Below are 21,751 nucleotides of genomic sequence, written 5' to 3' on the forward strand. Positions count from 1 at the left end.
AGCTAAGAAGGGAAATAAACCACTCTTTCACAAGAAAGTCGGATTTCTGAATTCTAGTGAATGATTACAAGTCTCATTTCTGATTTCTAGTGGATGATTTTGCAGACTCACTCCAGTCCCTATGATCTCAGTACCTTATCCCTGTATAGACATACAAAAAGTGCCATCAGGGAGTGGGTAGAACTCAAGGGGTGGAGCCTCAATCCTTGTGCCGGAAGCTACTGTCCCTTAGTGCGCCTGCGAGACTCCCACGCCCAGGGAAAGGTTCCTATCGATTTGTTCTGGGCTCGGCAGCTCTTTTTGGTAGCAGGCAGCCATCTTACCTGAAGCCTGAGAAAAGGAGAAGAGAGACAGAAGGAACGGGTGACACTGGTCTCAGGGCCGCCCTGGGGGCCTCGAGAGCCGGAGGCAGCCCCAGAGGTGGTCCTCTGGTCCTAGACTAAGCTCTTGGACCCAAGAAGGGAAGGTGGAGGGCGGCTGTAGCAAGATGGGTGGGAAATGTCAAGCAAGACTTGCTGGGCGGGGGACGGGCGTTGCCATAGCGACTGGGAAGGGGCGGGGTCAAGTCTGAATAGCTGCTGTGAGTCACTGGGGCGCTGCCCGGGAAGGACAGAGCTGGGGTGATGACCATGGTGACAGTCTTATGGGGATTTCGCGACATCCCGAGTCTGGAAGGACTCAGTGTCAATAGCAACAGTCACCTGGCAGAAGGGTTGGAACTAGATGCCTTCTCTTGGGACGCTGACATTCCAAGCCCTTGTCCTGCAGGCTCCCGCAGGCGGACACGCCAGAGGAGGAGGCCGGGGAATGGCCGCTGTGTGGCAGCAAGTCTTAGCAGTGGACGCGAGGTGAGGTGTGGGGTCTGAGCCCTTGGGAGCGGAACTTACTATGGTGCATGCGTAATGGCGATAAGTGAGACTAGGCGGCGAATTTGCCTTGTGTGGCTTCGTGGGCATGCCCGAGGTGAGCTTGCAAACACTAGGAGAGATTGGCGGAGTTCAGAGAGAGTTTTAAAGTGCATCCTGGGGAAATGTGATTAAGTATGTGTGCATGCATAAAGTCTGTTTGGAAGGGGAAATGGAGCTCAGGTTGTTGACTTCAAAGACCCTTATTGCCGGCCACTTTCCTGACTTCTTAATATCACTATCCCAGTGTGACCCCTATCACCACCCTGCATTAACTCTTATTATGATACACTAGCCTCCATTGCTACACCAGTGTTCTACCACTATGCTAGACTTCTACCACCTGTTACTGATGTCCCTGACTCAGTCTCTTGGCCAACCCCAACAGAGCTGCAGACTGACTCAGTGGTCCTCATTATTCATCTGTATCACCATGCCTACTATTACTGTAAATCAGCCCCATCACAGTGGCTATAGCTACTTGATCAGTCTGGCCACCCCATCCCCAACTGACCAAGCCCCTCTATCCTATGCCTGCTGCCCACCCTGCCTCCTGACCTTGCAGGTACAACGCCTACCGCACACCAACGTTTCCACAGTTTCGGACTCAGTATATCCGCCGGCGCAGCCAGTTGCTGCGGGAGAATGCCAAGGCTGGGCACCCCCCAGCATTGCGTCGGCAGTACCTGAGGCTGCGGGGTCAGCTGTTGGGTCAGCGGTACGGACCTCTCTCCGAACCAGGCAGTGCTCGAGCCTATAGCAATAGCATCATTCGCAGCAGCCGCACCACCCTTGACCGAATGGAGGTGAGCTCTTGGCCACACTGCCTGCTTCTCTAGGTTACCACAGACTTGTCAATCACCTGCAGCAGTTTGTAAGGCACTGTTGCAGGCTCTTAGGGGCAGCAGAGTCTAGAGATAGCAACTAAGCCAATAAACATGATGAACAATAAATGAGACAAACACAATGGTAAACATTCAGCAAACCAGATAAACTACCATGGTGTAGTGATGGAAAACTAAAGTGGACTTGAGAGATGAGAAAAGACTAGCATTTAGTGTCAAGAATGTGGCTTATTGACAAAGTGCTTGCGTAGCATGCATGAGGCCCTATGTTCCATCCCCAGCACCACATACAAACACACACACACACACACACACACACACACACACACACACACACACACACACAGGAACTAGGATAGGTTAAAAAGGTAAGTTTATTTGTTTTTTGGGTTTTTTTTTGGTCCGGTCGTGGGGCCTGAACTCTGGGCCTGGGCACTGTCCCTCAGCTCTTCAGCTCAAGGCGAGTGCTCTACCACTTGAGCCACAGCACCACTTCCACTTTTTCTGCTTACGTGGTGCTGAGGAATCAAATCCAGGGCCTCATGCATGCAAGGCAAGCACTCTAGCACTGAGCCACCTTCCCAGCCCCAAAGGTAAGTTTTTTGTTTTTGTTTTGTTTTGTTTTTTGGTACCAATACTGAGGCTTCAACTTAAAGCCTATGCACTGTCTCTTTAGCTTGTCACTTAAGGCTGGCACTCTTACTACTTTTTTTTTGCCAGTCCTGAGGCTTGAACTCAGGTCCTGGACATTGTCATTGAGCTTCATTTACTCAAGGCTAGCATTCTACCACTTGAGCCACTTTGTTACTTCTAACTTTTTCTCTTCATGTGGTATTGAGAAATCAAACTCAGGGCTTCATGCTTGCTAGGCAAGCACTCTACTACTAAGCCACATTCCCAGCCCCCACTCTTACTGCTTGAATAACACATCCACTTTGACTTTTGTTGGCTAATTGGAGATAAGAATCTCTTAGACTTTCCTGCCTGGGATGGCTTTGAACCTTGACCCTCAGATCTCAGCCTCCTTGATAGCTAGGATTATAGGTTTGAACTGCTGGTGCTTGGCTGGAAATCTATGTTTGATGGAATGATGAGTGAAGATCCTTCAGAGAAAGTGACAACTGAGACATGAATGAAGGAGACTAGGACTAGAGAAATAAAATGGGCACTGGTAGAGCAGTAGCCTTGAGCAAAAATAAAGCTGAGTGCTGGGAATGTGGCTTAGTGATAGAGTGCTTGCCTAGCATGCATGAAGCCCTGGGTTTGATTCTTTTTTTTGTCAGTCATGGGTCTTGAACTCTGGTCCTGGGTGCTGTCCCTGAGCTCTTCAGCTCAAGGAAAGAACTCTACCACTTGAGCCACAGCGCCACTTCTGGTTTTCTGGTGGTTAATTGGAGATGAGTCTCATGGACGTTCCTTCCCAAGCTGGCTTTGAACCTTTATCCTCAAACCTCAGCCTCTTGAGTAGCTAGGATTACAGGCATGAGGTACCAGCGCCTAGCTTGGGTTTGATTTTTTCTTTTTCATCAGTCATGGGACTTGAACTTGGGGTCTGGGCACTGTCCCTCAGCTCTTCAGTTCATGGCTAGTGCTCTACCATTTGAGCCACAGCACCACTTCCAGTTTTCTGAGTGATTTATTGGAGATGAGTCTCATGTACTTTCCTGCCTGGGCTGGCTTCGAACCACAATCCTCAGATCTCAACCTCCTGAGTAGCTAGGATACCAGGCGTGAGCCACCAGCACCCAGCTTGGGTTTGATTCTTTAGTACCACATAAACAGAAAAAGCCAGAAGTTGCACTGTGGCTCAAGTGATAGAGTGCTAGCCTTTAACAAAAGAAGCTCAGGGACAGTGCCTAGGCCCTGAGTTCAAGCTCAGGACTGGCAAACAAATAAGTAAGTAAAGCTCAGGGATAGCACCTAGGCCCTGAGTTCAAGCCCCAGGATTGGCGTGCGTGCATGTGCGCGCACATGCGGGCGCGCACAAGCGGACACACACACACACACACACACACACACACACACACACTGTACTCTTTCTCAGTGCAGAACACTTGTGTTGAAGATGAGAAGGTAGAAGCAGGCACTGATAGAAAAGTCCTGCCACAATGCAAGTAATGGAATGAAATACATATAGTTTTAAAACAATCATTTTTGTTATATTTTGAGGCTCCAGAACTTAGTGACTCTTTTTTTTTTTTATGGTCCTGGGGCTTGAACTGTGGGCCTGGGCCCTGTCCCTGAGGTGCTTTTGCTCATGGCTAGCAGTCTAATGGTACTTCTGGCTTTTTCTGTGATTAATTGGAGATAAGTCTCATGGTCAGCTGGGAGCTGGTGGCTCATGCCCATAATTCTAGCTACTCAAGAAGCTGAGATCTGTTGGGTGCCAGTGGCTCACACCTGTAATCTTAGCTAGTCAGGAGGCTGAGATCTGAGGATCATGGTTCAAAGGCAGCCCAGGCAGGAAACTCCATGAGACTCTTATTTCCAATAAACCACTAGAAAACCAGAAGTGGTGCTGTGGCTCAAGTGGTGGAGTGCTTGCCTTGAGCTGAAGAGTGCAGGGAAAGTACACAGGCCCAGAGTTCAAACCCCATGACCGACAAAATTAAATAAATAAATAAATAAATAGATAAAAAGAAGCTGAGATCTGAGGCTCATGGTTCAAAGCCAGCCCAGGCAGGAAAGTCTGAGACTCTTATCTCCAATTAATCACAGAAAAAGCCAGAAGTAGCACTGTGGCTCAAGTGGTTGAGTGCTAACCTTCAGCAAACAGAGCTCAGAGATAGTTCCCAGGCCCAGAGTTCAAGCCCCAGGACCATCCAAAAAAAGAAAAATGTCTCAGAGTTTTTTCTATCCTAGCTGGCTTCAAACTGCGATTCTCATATTTCAGCCTCCTGAATGGCTAGGATTACAAATGTGAGCCTCTGGTGCCCAGCCTTTAGTGGTTCTTAAACAAAACAAAAACAAAAACATGATTTTTCTAAGGCTGGGCCATGTTGCCCTAAAACATTCTGGGATTTCACCCTGCCTGGCATCTCAGAGGCCATCTTTAAGATGTACTAACCCTTATCCCCTCTGTTTACAGGACTTTGAAGATGATCCTAGAGCCTTGGGGGCTCGAGGGCATCGCCGTTCTGTTAGCCGTGGCTCCTACCAGCTACAGGCACAGATGAACCGTGCAGTCTACGAGGACAGGTATACATCAGAGGCAGCCAAGGAGTCGGGCTGAGGAGAAGAGGGGCCCTGGGACACGACAGGCTTAATAACTGTATCTACCTCCTGTTACCTCCTAACTTTTCTTTGGGGCCCAGGCCTCCTGGCAGTGTTGTTCCCACATCAGTGGCAGAAGCAAGTCGGGCCATGGCAGGAGACACATCACTGAGTGAGAACTATGCCTTTGCAGGGATGTACCATGTTTTTGACCAGCACGTGGATGAAGCAGGTGAGCCAGTGCATGGGTAGTGGGTTGTCACCAAATGTTTGTCCAAACAACCACCCAAAGCATTCTTTTCCAGAATGCAAGGCCTTTGGCACCACGCCTCTGAAGGAGGACTTACCACCCATAAAGCCTTTGGCAAACTCAATAGCCCTCTGCAAAGTGGTCTACAAATCTCGGGACTTTCTCACTGGGAAGGGCCTCAGAAACTCAAGGGAGCCCTTCACAGCAGGCTTCCTGGGGTCGTGAGTCACTTGGAAGAGCTCAAAGCCTATATTGATGCTAACTCCCTTGCAGAGGGCCAAGTGGGCTGCACACTGTCAAAGGTTTTATAAACTGTTGTGACCTTGGTGATGGTCAAGTGCTTGCTCAGACAGTAGGAGCTTTTTCGAATTGCAGAAGACTTTTGCAATCAGCAAAGTGCCTGCTGAGATTTAGAGAGCATTTTGGCAGAGGGCCTCCTGAGGTCACCACTGCTTTTGTCAGCCAAGGAAAGCCCTTTTGCTGAGGCCACCATTCCTTGTGCAGTGGGGTCCCAGCCCCCTGTACACACATCGGAGCCTTTTATAAACCAAAAGTGCCCAACAAGTGTGCTGACTTCCCACAAATGGCTCCTTGGCATTGCAGTCCCAAGGGTGCGCTTCGCCAATGATGACCGGCACCGCCTGGCCTGCTGCTCACTGGATGGCAGCATCTCCCTATGCCAGCTGGTGCCCGCCCCACCTACTGTGCTCCGAGTGTTGCGGGGCCACACCCGTGGTGTCTCCGACTTCGCCTGGTCCCTCTCCAATGACATCCTCGTGTCCACCTCTCTCGATGCCACCATGCGCATCTGGGCCTCCGAGGACGGCCGCTGCATCCGGGAGATCCCTGACCCCGATGGCGCCGAACTGCTGTCCTGCACCTTCCAGCCCGTCAACAACAACCTCACTGTGGTCAGGCTCCAGGGTGCCCGCGCACCAAGGGCGGGCATGCTGGGTCCGGAGGGCTGTCTGAGGGTATTAGAGGATAAGATCTAAGACACCCCAGTCTCATCCTAGAAGCCTTCCTGTGGCCAGGCTTGAAGGGAAACAAGCCAGAGAATGGGGAAATGTAATTCTTGGTCTGGGATAGACTTATTATGGTAGCCTCTAGGGAGGGCCAAGTTGAGATGGGGCCCTGGCCCTGGGACCCCTCTGATTCCATCAGTCCAAGTCCATCTGTTTTCTACCTTCAGGGGCTGCTGATAGGGAGAAGGTTGCTGAGGCTGAAAGTTTATCTTACCTGTCAACAGCAACCCCATTGTTATCAGACTCCAGGATAGACTGGTCAGAGGGCAGGGGAAGGATATGGAAAGTCTGCCATGGCCTGGAGCAGTCTGAGCACAAGGGGAAGCTGCAATGATACTTCAGGCCTAAAAGAGCCCTATGGCTTTCAGCAAGCCCAAGGGGGCAACTTTATAGCTCCTGATCATCCCATGAGCAGCTGCCTTCCTCTGGGTAGATTGAAAGAGGGGCTAGCTAGAGAACAGGAACATATATATACATACATACATACATATATATATATATATATATATGTATATGTATATATCATTTTCCTGCCCCACTGTAGTCAGACTTGAGGAGGGACTGGTTGGGCTTCAGTTGATGGTGGATACATTCAACCCACAGGTGGGCAATGCCAAGCACAACATACATGTCATGAACATCTCCACGGGAAAGAAAGTAAAAGGTGGCTCCAGCAAGCTGACAGGTCGTGTCCTCGCTCTGTCCTTTGATGCTCCTGGCCGACTTCTCTGGGCAGGTGATGACCGTGGCAGTGTCTTCTCCTTCCTCTTCGATATGGCCACAGGTAGGCAGGCCATATACTGGCATTGTTGGGCTGTTCTTCCTCCAGTCCTCCCAAGGCTCAGCCTTCACCCTCATCTTTCTCTGCAGGGAAACTAACCAAGGCCAAGCGACTGGTGGTACATGAGGGCAGTCCAGTAACCAGCATCTCTGCTCGCTCTTGGGTCAGCCGAGAGGCCCGGGATCCCTCACTTCTCATCAATGCTTGCCTCAGCAAACTGCTGCTCTACAGGTGGGCCCATCACCCATCAGGAGGACCACTTGGGAAGGGAGGGCTGGCCTCTTCCATCAGACTGAAACAAAAGCCCATCTCCTGCATCAGGATAATTTCACTGAGGGTAGAAGTTCACATTTCTTATAATATGATAATAATAGGACCTGTATGGAGCTCAGTGGTAAAGTACCTGCCTAGCAATGGATAGGCCCTAGCTTCTATCTCAGTGCTGCAAAGGAAAAAAATGTTAATAATAATAATAGTACTAATGACAGCAACAATAACACAATATGATTATGTGTGTGGCCCATAATATACAGGATGCACAGTATGATAATATCAGTATGCAACAGTAACAATAACAGCAATAGGGAGCACCTATACCACAACTGGTGTGGCCAGACCCCATTCAAAGCTTTTTGTGTATTTCCTTATTTAGTCCTCACACTAGCCTATGAAGTAGGTACTATCATTATCTGTGTATATGTGTGTGTGTGTTTGTACTGGGACTTGAACTTAGAGCCTCATACTCATACTCTCACTCTTTTTTTCCTCTCAAAGCTGGCACTCTACTGCTTGAGCCACACCTCCACTTCTGACATTTTGCTAGTTAATTGAAGATCAGAGTCTCAAAGTTTTGTTTTCCCTGGCTGGCTTTGAACCATTAATCTCATATCTCATCCTCCTAAGTAGCTACAATTATAGGTATGAACCATTGGCACCCAGCTTCACTTTCTCCATTTTAAAGTTTGGCAAAATGAGGCCTAAAATGGAGCAGGACCAAGGACTGGTAGCTCAATGGTAGAGCATTTGTCTACTGTGTACAGAACCCTGTATTTTACCCTAATACCATGCGCGCGCGCGCGCGCGCGCACACACACACACACACACACACATACACACACACACACACACACATACAACTAGCCCTTTTCCCTTAGAACAGAGGCTTATTTTTCCATCTGTCTATCTGTCTGTCTGTCTGTCTGTCTATATTTTGTCTGTTCTGGGGCTTAGACTCAGGCCTAACATTCTTGCTTATCTTTTTCTGTTTTTGTCTGGTGCTCTTACCACTTAAGCCTTGCCTCCAGTCTGTCTTTTTGTTCTGTTTTATTTTCTCCCAAGAATCTGATGTTTTTCCTCATTGGCTGGCATTCTACCACTTGAGCCGTGCCTCCACCCCAATCCAGCTTTTTTTTCTGATTAATTGGAGATAGAATCTCACAGATTTTTCTTTTTTTTATGCCAGTCCTGGGGCTTGAACTCAGGGCCTTGTCCCTGAGCTTCTTTTGCTAAACACTAGCACTCTACCACTTGAGCCACAGCACCACTTCTGGCTTTTTCTGTTTATATGGTACTAAGGAAATGAACTCAGGGTTTCATGCATGCTAGGCAAGTACTCTACCACTAAGCCACATTCCCAGGCCCCTCTCACAGATTTTTCTATGAAGACTAGCTTTGAACCTTAATCCTTAGATCTCAGCTTCCTGTAGCTAGGATTATAAACAGGAGCCACTGGCACTTGGCCTTATTTGATTTTATTTTTGCTGGTCCTGTGGCTTGAACTCAGAGCCTGGGCACTGTCCCTGAGCCTCTCTGTACTCAAGGCTAGTGCCCTATGCCTTGGGCCACAACACCACTTCCAGCTTTTTCTGTATATGTGGTACTGAGGAATCGAATCCAGGGCTTCATGCATGCTAGGAAAGCACTCTACCACTAAGCCACATTTCCAGCCCCCTTATTTGATTTTTTTGTTAGTTGTGGGGCTTGAACTCTGGGCCTGGGTGCTGTCCCTCAGCCTTCAGCTCAAGACTAACTCTACCACTTGAGCCATAGCACCACTTCCGGTTTTCTGGTGGCTTATTGGAGATAAGAATCTCACAGACTTTCCTGCATGGGCTGGTTTTGAACCATGATCCTCAGATCTCAGCCTCCTTAGTAGCTAAGATTACAGGCATGAGCCACCAGTGCCTGGCTTTATTTGATTGTTTTTATGCTGCTGGGATTGAACCTGAAGCCTTACACAGGCTAAGCATACTCTGCCACTGAGCTACCCCAAGCCTTGTTATCTTTTCTTTCAATTTATGCGGAGAATTTGCTTTCCCACTCATCTTTCATGTGGTCCAAGTACATCTCTCAGTCAGGCAGTCTGAAGCACTCGTCATGTCCAAAGATGAATGTGGTCCCACATGCGTGTTATCCTAGAATTGAGGGAAGGCAGGAAGATTTTGCATTTGAGGCCAGCCTGGGATTCATACTGAGACTCTCAAAAACAAAAGAATGTCAGGCCGGGTGCTGATGGCTCACGCCTATAACCCTAGCTACTCCGGAAGCACAGAATTGAGGATCGTGGCTTGAAGCCAGCCCAAGTAGAAAAGGCCTTGAGACTCTTATCTCCAATAAACTACTCAGAAAAAGCTGGAAATGAAGCTGTGGCTCAAGTGGTAGAGTGCTGGCTTTGAGCATATAAAGGCTCAGGGATAGAGTCCAGGCCTTGAGTTCAAGCCCCAAGACTGGCAATAATTAATTAACTAATTAATTAATTAAATGTCAGGAGTTAGAATACCAGTAGCTTACACCTACTCAGGAGGTTGAGGGTCAAGATTCAAAGCTACCTGGGGGAGTGGGACAGCAAAGTCTGGAAGACCTATCACCAGTTAACCACTAAAAAGCCAGAAGTGGAACTGTGGCTCAAGTGCCAACCTTGAGATAAAAAGCTAACAGACAGCCGGGCACCGGTGGCTCACACCTATAATCCTACTCAGGTGGCTGAGATCTGAGGGTTGTGGTTCAAAGCTGTCCCAGGCAGGAAAGTCCTTGAAACTCTTATCTCCAATAAACCACCAGAAAACTAGAAGTGGAACTATAGCTCAAGTGGTAGAGCGCTAGCCTTGAGCTGAAGAGCTGAGGGACAGTGCTCAGGCCCAGAGTTCAAGCCCCATGACTGACCAAAAAAAAATGCTAAAGGACATCCAGGTGCTAGTGGCTCATGCCCGTAATTCTAGTTGACTCAGGAGGCTCAGATCTGAAGATCACAGTTCAAAACCAACCTAGGCAGGAAAGTCCATGAAACTATTATCTCTAACTACCAAAAAGCCAAACTATAGAACCCTAACTTTGAGCACAAAAGCCCAGAGGTAGTGCCCAGGCCCAGAGTTTAAGCCCCAATACCAGCACCAAAAGAAAAAGTCACAATTCCAGGCTCTGCTCCAGTCTGGCAATTTCAGTTCTATGCTGGGCCTGGGATTGGCATAATGAAAAGATTCCCACATAACATCCAGTCTAGCCCGAAAACCACTGCCCAACAGGATACTTTTTATACTTTTTTTTTTGTCAGTCATAGGGCTAGTGCTGTACCACTTGAGCCACAGCACCACTTCCAGTTTTCTGAGTGGTTTGTTGGAGATAAGTGTCTCACAGACTTTCCTGCTGGGTCTGGCTTTGAATCACAAGCCTCAGATCTCAGACTCCTGAGTAGCTAGGATTACAGGCGTGAGCCACCGGCACCTGGCCATGGATGCTTTTTATTATACTATTTTATTTTTCTTTAGGATTCTTTTTCTTTCTGTTGATACTTGAGTTTTGAACTCAAGGGCTTTACATTTGATAGGCCAGCATTCTGCCAATTGAGCCACACTTCAGCCTTCCTTTCAACATTTTATTTATTTTTCTATGTAGGAGTATTTAATCCCATTTCCTGGGTGAGGAGCAGAAAATGTTTACACACACACACACACACACACACACACACACTTTCCCCAACTTTGCCTTGTTAATCCTTGGGCTGTGAATATGCCTTAGTGGTAGAGTGCTTGCCTAGCATGCATGAAGCCCTGGGTTCAATTCCTCAATACCATATAAAAAGAAAAAGCTGGGAGTGGCACTGTGGCTCAAGTGGCAGAGTGCTAGCCTTGTACAAAAGAAGCTCAGTGATAGTGCCCAGGCCCTGAGTTCAAGCCTCAGGACTGGCAAAAAAATAAAATAAATCCTTGCTAAAACTTAAAAAAAAAAAATCTTTTACTGGCAATGGTGGCTTACACTTATAATCCTAGATACTCAAGAGGCTGAGATCTGAGGATCCCAGTTTAAAGCCAGCCTGAGCAGGGAACTCCATGAGGCTCTTATCTTCAGTTAACTTACCAAAAAGCAAGAAGTGGAGATATGGTTCAAGTGGTAGAGCACCAGCCTTGAGCAAAACAAACAAAAACAACAACAAAAAACAAGCATCAGGCCCTGAGTTCAAGCCCCAATACTAGCATACAAAAAAAGAGAATAGTGCTGCAAAGTTGGCTCAGTGGTAGAGTGCTTGCCTCACATCCATGAGGCCCTGGGTTGGATTCCTCAGCACCACATAAGCAGGAAAAACCTGGAAGTGGTGCTATGGCTCAAGCGGTAGGGTGCTAGCCTTGAGCTGAAGAGCTGAGGGACAGCACCCAGGCCCAGAGTTCAAACCCCACAACCAACAACAAAAAAAAATAGCCAGGTGCCAGTGGCTCAGCCAGTAATCCCAGCTACTCAGGAGGCTGAGATCTGGGGATCATGGTTCAAAGCCAGCCCAGGTAGGAAAGTCCTTGAAACTTTATTTTTTGTTGTTGTCAGTTATGGGGCTTGAACTCTGGGCCTGGACGCTGTCCCTCAGCTCTTCAGCTTAAGGCTAGCGCTCTACCACTTGAGCCACAGCGCCACTTCTGGTTTTCTGGTGGTTTATTGGAGATAAGTGTTTCACGGAGCCGGGCGCTGGTGGCTCACGCCTGTAATCCTAGCTACTCAGGAGGCTGAGATCTGAGGATTGCGGTTCAAAGCCAGCCCAGGCAGGAGAGACTGCGAGACTCCCATCTCCAATAAACCACCAGAAAACCGGAAGTGGCACTGTAGCTCAACTAGTAGAGCGTTTGCCTTGAGCTGAAGAGCTGAGGGACAGCGCCTAGGCCCAGAGTTCAAGCCCCACGACCGACAAAAAAAAAAAAAAAAAGTTTCACGGACTTTCCTGGCCGGACTGGCTTTGAACCACAACCCTCAGATCTCAGCCTCCTGAGTAGCTAGGATTACAGGCGTGAGCCACTGGCACCCGGTTCCTTGAAACTCTTATCTCCAATAAACCACCAGAAAACCAGAAGTGGTGCTGTGGCTCAAGTGGTAGAGTGCTAGCCTTGAGCTGAAGAGCTGAGGGACAGCGCCCAGGCCCAGAGTTCAAGCTCCACAACCAGAGAAAGAAAGAAAGAAAACAAAGAAAGAAAGGAAGGAAGGAAGGAAGGAAGGAAAAGAAAGAAAACTAGATTTTGTGAACCTTTGAAAGAACTCAGCTGCAGAGGTGAGGAAACAGAATGGCCTATCACTGGTCACTCTCCTGGGGCTGGAGCAGAACCTGACTCACTTTTTCACCTTCTCCTCAGGGTGGTGGACAACGAGGGAACCCTGCAGCTAAAGAGAAGTTTCCCCATTGAGCAGAGCTCGCACCCTGTGCGTAGCATCTTCTGCCCCCTCATGTCCTTCCGCCAGGGGGCCTGTGTGGGTGAGTCCCAGAGGGACAGGGACCTGGGCATCTGGGGAAAGGCAGGGACCAACTACCAATATGGCTCAGATATCACAACATTCTGATGCCATGACTTCCTGGGCCTTGTGTCTTCTCATTGCCTAACAGCCTGGTGCTGAGATTTCCAGCTACAATCATTTTAGGCCCAAAGCCCCAAACCCACTGAGAACATCAGAGCCTGCAAGAGAAATCTGACAATCTCCATGTAGAGTTAAATGACCTCCCATTTGGGGATAGTCCCCTCAAACCTCAAGGCATGCTGGGACCTCACACCTCTCACACCTGAGCTGAGTTCACACCCAAGATCCCAGTAGCTTCCTGATGCCCTTTTCCTTTTGCCCGGACAGTGACAGGCAGTGAGGACATGTGCGTGCACTTCTTTGACGTGGAGAGGGCAGCCAAAGCTGCAGTCAACAAGCTGCAGGGCCACAGTGCACCTGTACTTGACGTCAGCTTCAACTGTGATGAGAGTCTACTCGCCTCCAGTGACGCCAGTGGCATGGTCATCGTTTGGAGGCGGGAGCAAAAGTAGGGTCTTGTCAGCCCGGCCCTCCCCACTGTCCTGTCACTCTCAGTTCTTTCTTCCTCCCTCTCTCCTCCCTCCTTGTGTTGTAAATAAAGCTGTGCTGTGAGGGCCAGTTCCCAGATCTGCCAGGGAACGGCCACAAGGGAGCTCTGGGACCCATAGACAAATGGAGGCCCCATACTCATTCTTGCAGTGATGTGTTCATTCAACAAGCACTTGCTGGGTACTCCCTATGTCACAGTGTTTCACACAGTCATGCATTCAGCAGACACACTGAGCACCGAACCATTTTAGGAAGCTGGGGACATAGCTGTGACTAAACTGACAGAAATCCTTACCCTTGTGGGCTGGCACCCCACACAATAGAAAAGTCCCCAACTTATGATGATTCAACTTACAATTTTTCAACTTTCTGATTTTTTGACTTTCTAATGGTGCAAAAGTGTATCCATGTAGCTAGTCTGTTTTGTTTTTCACTTTCAGTGTAGTATTCAAGAAACAACATAAACTAGTCAACACTTGTTTATAAAATAGACTTTGTGCTAGATGACTGTCCAGCTGAATACTAATGTTAGGTGTTCTTGGGCATGTTTAAAATATGCCACGCCATGCTCGGGTATTTGGTAGCTCAACTGTACTAAATTAATTTTTAGGGTATTTTTAACTTCAGATAGGTTTATTGAGATGTAACCCTGTCATAAATCAAGTCTAATCATAACAGTAGGCTAGCTGAAGATGAAGCAAGGAAGGGAGGTGAGTTACAGGAGCGGGGCTGGGCTGTTCTGGTGGTGTCATCAAGGGAAGACATTCCTGACAGAGTGGCATTGAGATAAGAGCTTGAGTGAAATGAGAGGGAAGCTATAGTATGACAGGGAGAAGAACCTTCAACAGAGAGAAAAGCTAGTACAGAGGCATCGAAGACAGAATGTGTTAGAAGGATCCTTGTATAAGCCAGAGCATGGCTGTCTTATAATGTGATAATTATCAGATGAGACAGGCCAGGTGTTGTAGGGCTTCTTGGGCCATGCTGAGGATCCTGGCTTTTTTCCTGAGAAGAGGAGGAGGGATGTGGCCTGGTGGTAGTGCAGGACTTAGGGGAGGAGGAAATATTGAAGTCTACTCCGGGTGTTTCATGATGCTACATTTTAAGTAAGACTTAGGAGGGCTAAGACTTCTAGATTCCCAACACAGCAGTTCCTGTGTAGCCAGCCCCACACTTGTCAATGTATTGGGATGATTCCCCCAAAGCAGGAAGCAGAGGTGTCAAGTTTTTGGAGTGTCACAACAGTATGGGGGCAACCATAGGCCCTGAGATTGAACTAGGCTTCTTCTATGGGGTAGAGGCAATGAGGAAATTTCTTAAGACCACCCTTATCTCCTCCCATGTCCACTCAGGGCCAAAATACTAACCCTGGAATGGATCAGAGACAAAGGAATGTCCATTATTGGAGGGGAGTTCCAAGTGAGGAGAGATCACTTGGATATTAAGTTACCCAAATCTCTTGTCAGCCAGAATCACCAGCAAATATCAAAGAAGTTCTCACTCCAGCTCCTTCTCTCCAAGTCCACATGCTGTCACTTATGTATCAGTTTCAACTGTGACTGACATCTTAGGACCTCAGGGTCAGTGAACAGTTAGACATTCCAACCTGGTAGCCCAAATTTTCTGAGCTATGGAACTAATACCTGCTGGTGTTATTCCCTTTGAGGAAGGAAACTGATCTCACATTTGTCAGTCTATTATTTGATAGTGTGGTTACTTGCACAAAGCATTTCTAACTGGAACTGCCCATGGGATTTATCCCATGATAAGGTAAATTGCTGATGACCTAAGTCTATCAGTGAGCTGGATTGTTCAGATGTGTGCCAGCATCTCAAAACAGAGCTGAAAGCTCAGGAATGTACTAAGAGGACTCAAGTCTCAGCATATGGTTGCATTCATTGCTGTGATTTAGTACAGCTAAAAGAAATGTACAGCAAAGAGAAATGATGTATGGGACCAAGTGGTGTGGGGTGGCAAGGGAGATCAGGCACAAGTTCACAAGAGTCCTTTCCTATTGGACTCATTCAGAATGTGTTTACTTCTCTCATTTGCTGTGTGACAGCTATATAACCAAATTCCACACTCCTGGAAGGAAAGCAAGTGTTCAGCATTAATCCCATTGTTTATGCAAGTAATTTAGACAGAGTGAGCTATTCACCATTTGGGGATTAGGGGGAATACTTCTGAAATGTAAGTAAATTCCCAGACACCAGTCAGGGCCTAGCCTTGAAGAAGGTCTTCTGGTGGATAGCAGTTCAGACCTGCATGTTGATTCTTTGCATAGCCTGTAACCCCAGATAGGTACTCACTGTCTACCAAAGTCTATAGGTAGCAAGAGAATTGGGGGGAAATTGTTTTCTTTAACATCATGTTGTTTTTTTGAGTCTAGATTAAGGATGGTTGATCATGAATATTGTTGTGCATGATTTGGGGGGAGGGAGTTCCTCTTTGTGAAATTTCTGAGGTGGTAGAATTGACCTACTACTTTAAATCCATCTTGATACTTTTCCTGACCCCCAACTCAAGGGGAAATAAATACTGAGTAAACAATAAAAAGTTAAAACTAGTGTTATTGGTCAAACTCGGACCTCTCTGTTAACTTGTCCATCATTACATTGCCTCTAGTTTGACATCAGACTGAAGCTCTGTTGACTGTTCCACCATGAGTACCTCTCTAGTCTACCCCCAAAAAAATCAGGTCCAGGGCTGGGAAGGTGGCTCAGTGATAGAGTGCTTAACTTGCATACATGAGGTCCTGGGTTCGATTCCTCAGTACCACATAAGCAGAAAAAAAACAGAAGTGGCGCTATGGCTCAAGTGGAGAGCACTAGCCTTGAGCTGAAGAGCTGAGGGACAGTGCCCAGACCCAGAGTTCAGGCCCTATAACTGGCAAAAAAAAAAAAAAAAAATCAGGTCTATGCCCTTTGTCTGACTCTGAACAGTTGAAACAGGCTGTGTGTGCATGCACATAACAGCAGTCCTACAGCTTGAACTAGGTGCTGTCCCTGACCTATTGTGCTTAAGGCTAGCATTCTATCACTTGAACCACAGTTCTAATTCTGGCTCTTCAGCTCAAGGCAAGCGCTCTACCGCTTGAGCCACAGTGCCACCTCCAGTTTTCTGGTGGTTAATTGGAGATAAGACTTTCTTGCCTGGGCTGACTTTGAACTGCGATCCTCAGATCTCAGTCTCCCAAGTAGCCAGGATTACAGGTATAAGCCACCAGGGCCTAACAGGGATAAGAGTCTTAATGGACTGGGCTGGCTTTGAACTGAAATCTCAGATCTCAGCATTCTGTGTTGCTAGAATTATAAGCATGAGCCACAGTGTCAGGATAAAACTAACTTTTTTTAGACTACAGGCCCCAAATCCAGGAGTCTCAAGTTAGGTCCAACCACTTGCCCCCATATGCCAAATAAAGAGACTTAGTGTGGGCTGGGAATGTAGCCTAGTGGTAGTGCCTAGCATACATGAAGCCCTGGATTTGATTCCTCAGTACCACATGCACAGAAAAGGCCAAAAGTGGCACTATGGCTCAAGTGGTAGAGTGCTAGTTTTGAGCAAAAGAACATCAGGAACAGTGCCCAGTTCAAGTTCAACAGTGCCTGAGTTCAAACCCCAAGACTGGCAAAAAAAAAAAAAATAAGAAAAGAAAGGAGAGAGAGATGTAGTGGAGGGCAGAGAAAGATTTATTACAAGACAGTTGTAGGAAGACAGAATTTCAGTACATATTCAGCCATCTTCAGAGATATAGACATTTGGCTCAGGTTAAATAGGAAGAATTAGTGTTGAAGTGGTTCAGGTGGTAGAGTGCCAGCCAGTGAGCAAAAGTGATAGATACTGAGTTTGAATCCCAGTCAGGTATGGGGGCAGAGGGGTGACAAATAGGGAAAATTGTGGGCAGTAGTCTGAGGTCCAAATGTAGACTGGTTGCCTATTAGCTTGGTCTTTGTCCTTGGAGGAGTCCTGGAGAATTGTTATCACTTTTCCATTGGGGAAAATTGGCAGGTGATCTCCTGAGCTTTTAGCTGTTTGCTTTTAAGATGGTAGGAAGGCATTGCCCAGCCAGGGGCTGGTGGCTCACACCTATAATCCTAGCTACTCAGGAGGCTGAGATCTGAGGATCACAGTTCAAAGGCAACCCCTAACAGGAAAATCCGTGATTATCTCCAATAAACCACCAGAAAACAGAAAGTGGCACTGTGGCTCAAAGTGGTAGAGCACTAGCATTGAGCTGAAGAGCTCAGGGATAGCACCCAGGTCCAGAGTGCAAGCCCCATGACAGACAATAACAACAAAGAAGGCATTGCCTGCCACACAAGATACCAGTGAACCTGGTCTTTCCTGGAGCCCAAAGTGATTACAAAGAGCCTACAGCAGAGAATAGCTTAGTTCAAAGATACAAAGTTAGGGGACTTTTAGTTGATTCATCAAGGCCCAGCAATAGCATCTTTTTGGTTGCCTCTTATAGAACCTGTGTGTTAACTGCTTTGTCATTAAGAGCCTCCTCTGGTTTGAATCTGAAACTGAACCCTTTGTTAATTATTCCCCAGCCAGTGAACCAAACCAAAGCTCTCAAACCAGAGCTTCTGTGTAATGGTCCACCAGCAATTGTCTTGTGCTCTCACATTGAATTTCAACATGGGCTTCTGTTAATTATTTTGCTCTGGGGATTTTCAATCCTTACTCTTTTTTTGGTGGGGGCAGTGGTACTGGGGCTTGAAATCAGGGCCTGGCTGATGTCCCTTAGTTTTTCTTTTTTGTTGTTGGTGGTGGTCGAGGCTTGAACTTTAGGCCTGGGCACTCTCCCTAAGCTCTTCAGCTCAATGCTAGTGCTCTGCCACTTTGAACCACAGTGTCACTTTTGGTTTTCTGGTGGTTTATTGGAGATAAGAGTCTCACAGACGGGCTGGGAAGTTGGCTCAGTGGTAGAGCGCTTGCCTTGCATGCCTGAGGCCCTGGGTTCGATTCCTCAGCATGACATAACCAAAAAGAAAAAAAAGCCAGAAGTGGCGCTGTGGTTCAAGTGGTAGAGTGCTAGCCTTGAGCTGAAGAGCTGAGGGACAGCGCCCACGCACTGAGTTCAGACCCCATGACCGGACCCAAAGAAACAAAAAAAAAAAAGAGTCTCACAAACTTTCTGCCTGGGCAGGCTTTGAACCGTGATCCTCAGATCTCAGCCTCATGAGTAGCTAGGATTACAGGTGTTAGACACCAGCACCCTTCTGTTCCTTAGCTTTTTTGCTCAAAGCTGGGGCTCTACGACTTGAGCCACACCTCCATTTATGGCTTTTTGTTGATTAATTGGAGATTAGAGTTTCATAGACTTCTCTGCCCTGGCTGGCTTCAAATTGCGATTCTCAAATCTTAGCTTCCTAAGTAGTTAGGATTACCAGTGTGAGCCACCAGCACCAACCATTTCCTCTGTGTGTGTGTGTGTGTGTGTGTGTGTGTGTGTGTGTGTGTGTGTGTGTGTGTGTGTGTCTGTCTGTCTGTCTGTCTGTCTGTCTGTCTGTTTGTCCATACATGCCAGTATTGAAGTTTGAACTCAGGACCTGGTCTCTGACTTGTTTGCTCAAGCCTGGTGCTCTACCACATTTCCAGTTCTAGTTTGGAATTTTTGAGCTAGGGCTTGAGCTCAGGTCCTGGGAACTATCCTTGAGCTTTTTTTGTTCAAGGCTATCACTTGAGCCACAGCTCCACATCTGGCTTTTTGATGGTCAATTGGAGATGAGTCTCATGGATTTTTCCTGCCAGGCTGGCTTCAAACTGTGATCCTCAGATCTCAACCTCCTGAGTAGCTAGGATTACAAGGGTGATCCACTGGTGCCTGGCTAGTTTTTTGTGTGCCCATACCAGGGCTTAAACTCAGAGCTTGTAAATAGTAAGCTATGGCTGACATTACCACCTGAGCCTTGCTACCAATTCCAGCTTTTTGTTGGTTAATTTGAGATAAGAGTCTCAAGGATTTGTCTGCTGAGGTTGGCTTCAAACCATAATCCTCCATCCTCAGCCTCCAGCATAGCTAGGATTATAGGCATGAGCCAAGGGTGTCTTCCTCATTCTTTTTTGGAGGGAATACTAGAGTTTCAGCTTAGATTCTCACACATACTAGGTTGGTGCTCTACCATTTCAGTCACACCTTTACCCACTGTTTTTATTGGCTGATTATTTAAAAGATGGAATCTAAGCCGGGCACTGGTGGCTCACACCTGTAATCCTAGCTACTCAGGAGGCTGAGATCTGAGGATCATGATTCAAAGCCAGCCAGGGCAGGAAAGTCCCTGAGACTCTTATCTCCAATAAACCACTAGAAAACTGGAAGTGGCGCTGTGGCTCAAGCGGTAGAGCACTTGCCTTGAGCTGAAGAGCATAAGGACAGCGTCCAAGCCCCATGACCGAACAAAAAAAAAAAAAAAAAGATGCAATCTACCAAATTGTTCTGCCTAGGCTTCCCTTGAACTTTGGTTCTCCAAATCTCAGCCTCCCCCAGTACTAGGATTAACTGGTGCCCAGCTAAATTTACTCATTCTTCTGATATATATTTACTAAGTCTCTACATGTGGCAGACTCTGTACCAGGATATAACAATGAACAAAATAGAATGCCTTCAAGGAGCTGACATTCCCATCAGCCCCTAAACCCAGAGAATAACAGAAGCTCAGAGCAGAGGTCATCCATGGCCTTGCTTATCATACATCTGATACCCAGTGACTGTTGTGCCTGAATATATATTCAGAGAAATGAAAGCTTGGTGTGGAGGCTGAGGATTAGCTGAGGATTAGTTCAATCCCCATGGCAACAAGGAGGGAGCCATTGTGAGGTATTTTTTATTTTTTTGTTCATTGTGGGCTTGAACACAGGGCCTGGGCACTGTCCCTGAGGTTTTTGTAGCTCAAGGCTAGTGCTCTACCATTTTAGTCATAGCTCTGCTTCCAGCATTTGCTTATTAGAGATGAAACTCACAGACTTTTCCTGCCAGGGCTGGCCTTGAACTATGATCTACAGATCTCAGCCTCCTAAGTAGCTAGGATTATAATCATGAGCCACTGGTCCCTGGCCATATTATGAGTTCTTAAGCAAGAGTGCAGAAATATTTGTTGAGTTTAAGAGCTATACTTCTGGGCGGTGATGCCTCACACCTGTAATCCTAGCTACTCAAGTGGCTAAGATCTGAGGATCACAATTGAAAGCCAGTCTAGGCAGAAAGACTTATCATCATCAATTTAAAAAAAACTACCAAAAAGCTAGGAATAGAGCAGTGGTTCAAGTGGTAAAGCACTAGCCTTGAGCACAAAAAAAGGACAGCCAGGCACCAGTGGCTCACACCTGTAATCCTAGCTACTCAGAAGGATGGCATCTGAGGATTGCAGTTTGAAGCCAGCCCGGGCTGGGATGTCTGTGAGACTCTTATCTCCAAATAACTACCAGAAAACTGGAAGTGGTGCTGTGGCTCAAGTGGTAGAGCACTTGCCTTGAGCTGAAGAGCTCAGGGACAGCACCCAGGCCCAGATTTCAAGACCCACAACTGACAAGACAAAAAAAAGACTCAAGGGGCTGGGAAGATGGCTCAGTGGTAGAGCGCGTGCCTTGCATGCCTGAGGCCCTGGGTTCGATTCCTCAGCACCACATAAGCAAAAGGAAAAAAGCCGGAAGTGGCCCTGTGGCTCAAGTGGTAGAGCGCTAGCCTTGAGCTGAAGAGCTGAGGGACAGCGCCCAGGCCCAGAGTTCAGGCCCCACAACCGGACCCAAAAAAAAAAAAAAGACTCAAGAACAGCACCCAGACCCTAAGTTCAAGTCCCAGTACTGGTACTAAAAAAAAAAAAGGAAGAAAGAAAAAGAAGAAAAGAAAAAGAAAAGGATACCATTTGAGAAGACAAAGCCTATGTACTGGATTTAGAGCTTAAGAATACTATTATCTGGGGCTGGGAATGTGGCTTAGTGGTAGAGTGCTTGCCTAGCATGCATGAAGCCCTGGGTCTGATTCCTAAGTACCACATAAAGGGAAAAATCTAGAAGTGGTGCTGTGGCTCAAGTGGTAGAGTGCTAAACTTAAGTAAAAGAAGCTCAGGGACAGTGCCCAGTACCTGAGTTCAAGCCCCAGGACTGGCAAAAAAAAAAGGAAGATAAAAAAGAAAACAAGAGAGAAAATAAAGGAAGTAAACAAGAGAGAAAAAGGAGAGAGGAAGAGAGAGAGAGAACAGGTGCAGGTGGCTTAGGCCTGTTGAAGTCCCAACTATTCAGAAAACTGAGATCTGAGGATTGAGAGCCAAACAGCCTGGACAGAAAAGTCTGTGAGACTCATATCTCCTATTCAGCAGCAAAAAAAAAAAACAAGTATAGATGTGACTGGAGTGGTAGAATACTAGCCTTGAGTAGAAAAAGCCAAGTGAGAGTATGAGGCTCTGAATTCAAGC

The 21,751-nt window shown here is 47.2% G+C and overlaps 1 protein-coding gene across 3 annotated transcripts; it reads left to right on the forward strand.

The window, feature by feature from the left end:
- The first annotated feature begins 263 nt into the window (after positions 1–263).
- On the forward strand, positions 264–15,900 carry Wdr13 (WD repeat domain 13). Of its 3 annotated transcripts, none has more exons than XM_042669217.1 (10): positions 264–420; positions 769–848; positions 1,471–1,711; positions 4,839–4,948; positions 5,065–5,195; positions 5,817–6,124; positions 6,842–7,022; positions 7,109–7,250; positions 12,626–12,744; positions 13,113–15,900. In XM_042669217.1, exons 2-10 carry the CDS (start codon positions 808–810, stop codon positions 13,295–13,297), a joined length of 1,458 nt encoding a protein of 485 aa, XP_042525151.1. In that variant the 5' UTR covers positions 264–420; positions 769–807; the 3' UTR covers positions 13,298–15,900. The 3 variants fall into 3 exon arrangements, with proteins under 3 accessions (XP_042525151.1, XP_042525150.1, XP_042525152.1); XM_042669218.1 differs by having other exon boundaries at positions 266–372; XM_042669216.1 differs by having other exon boundaries at positions 264–848.
- Positions 15,901–21,751: the final 5,851 nt, after the last annotated feature.

This window comes from Dipodomys spectabilis, unplaced genomic scaffold (genome assembly GCF_019054845.1).
Source record: "Dipodomys spectabilis isolate Male_0828 unplaced genomic scaffold, ASM1905484v1 ptg000492l, whole genome shotgun sequence".
Lineage (NCBI taxonomy): Eukaryota > Metazoa > Chordata > Mammalia > Rodentia > Heteromyidae > Dipodomys > Dipodomys spectabilis.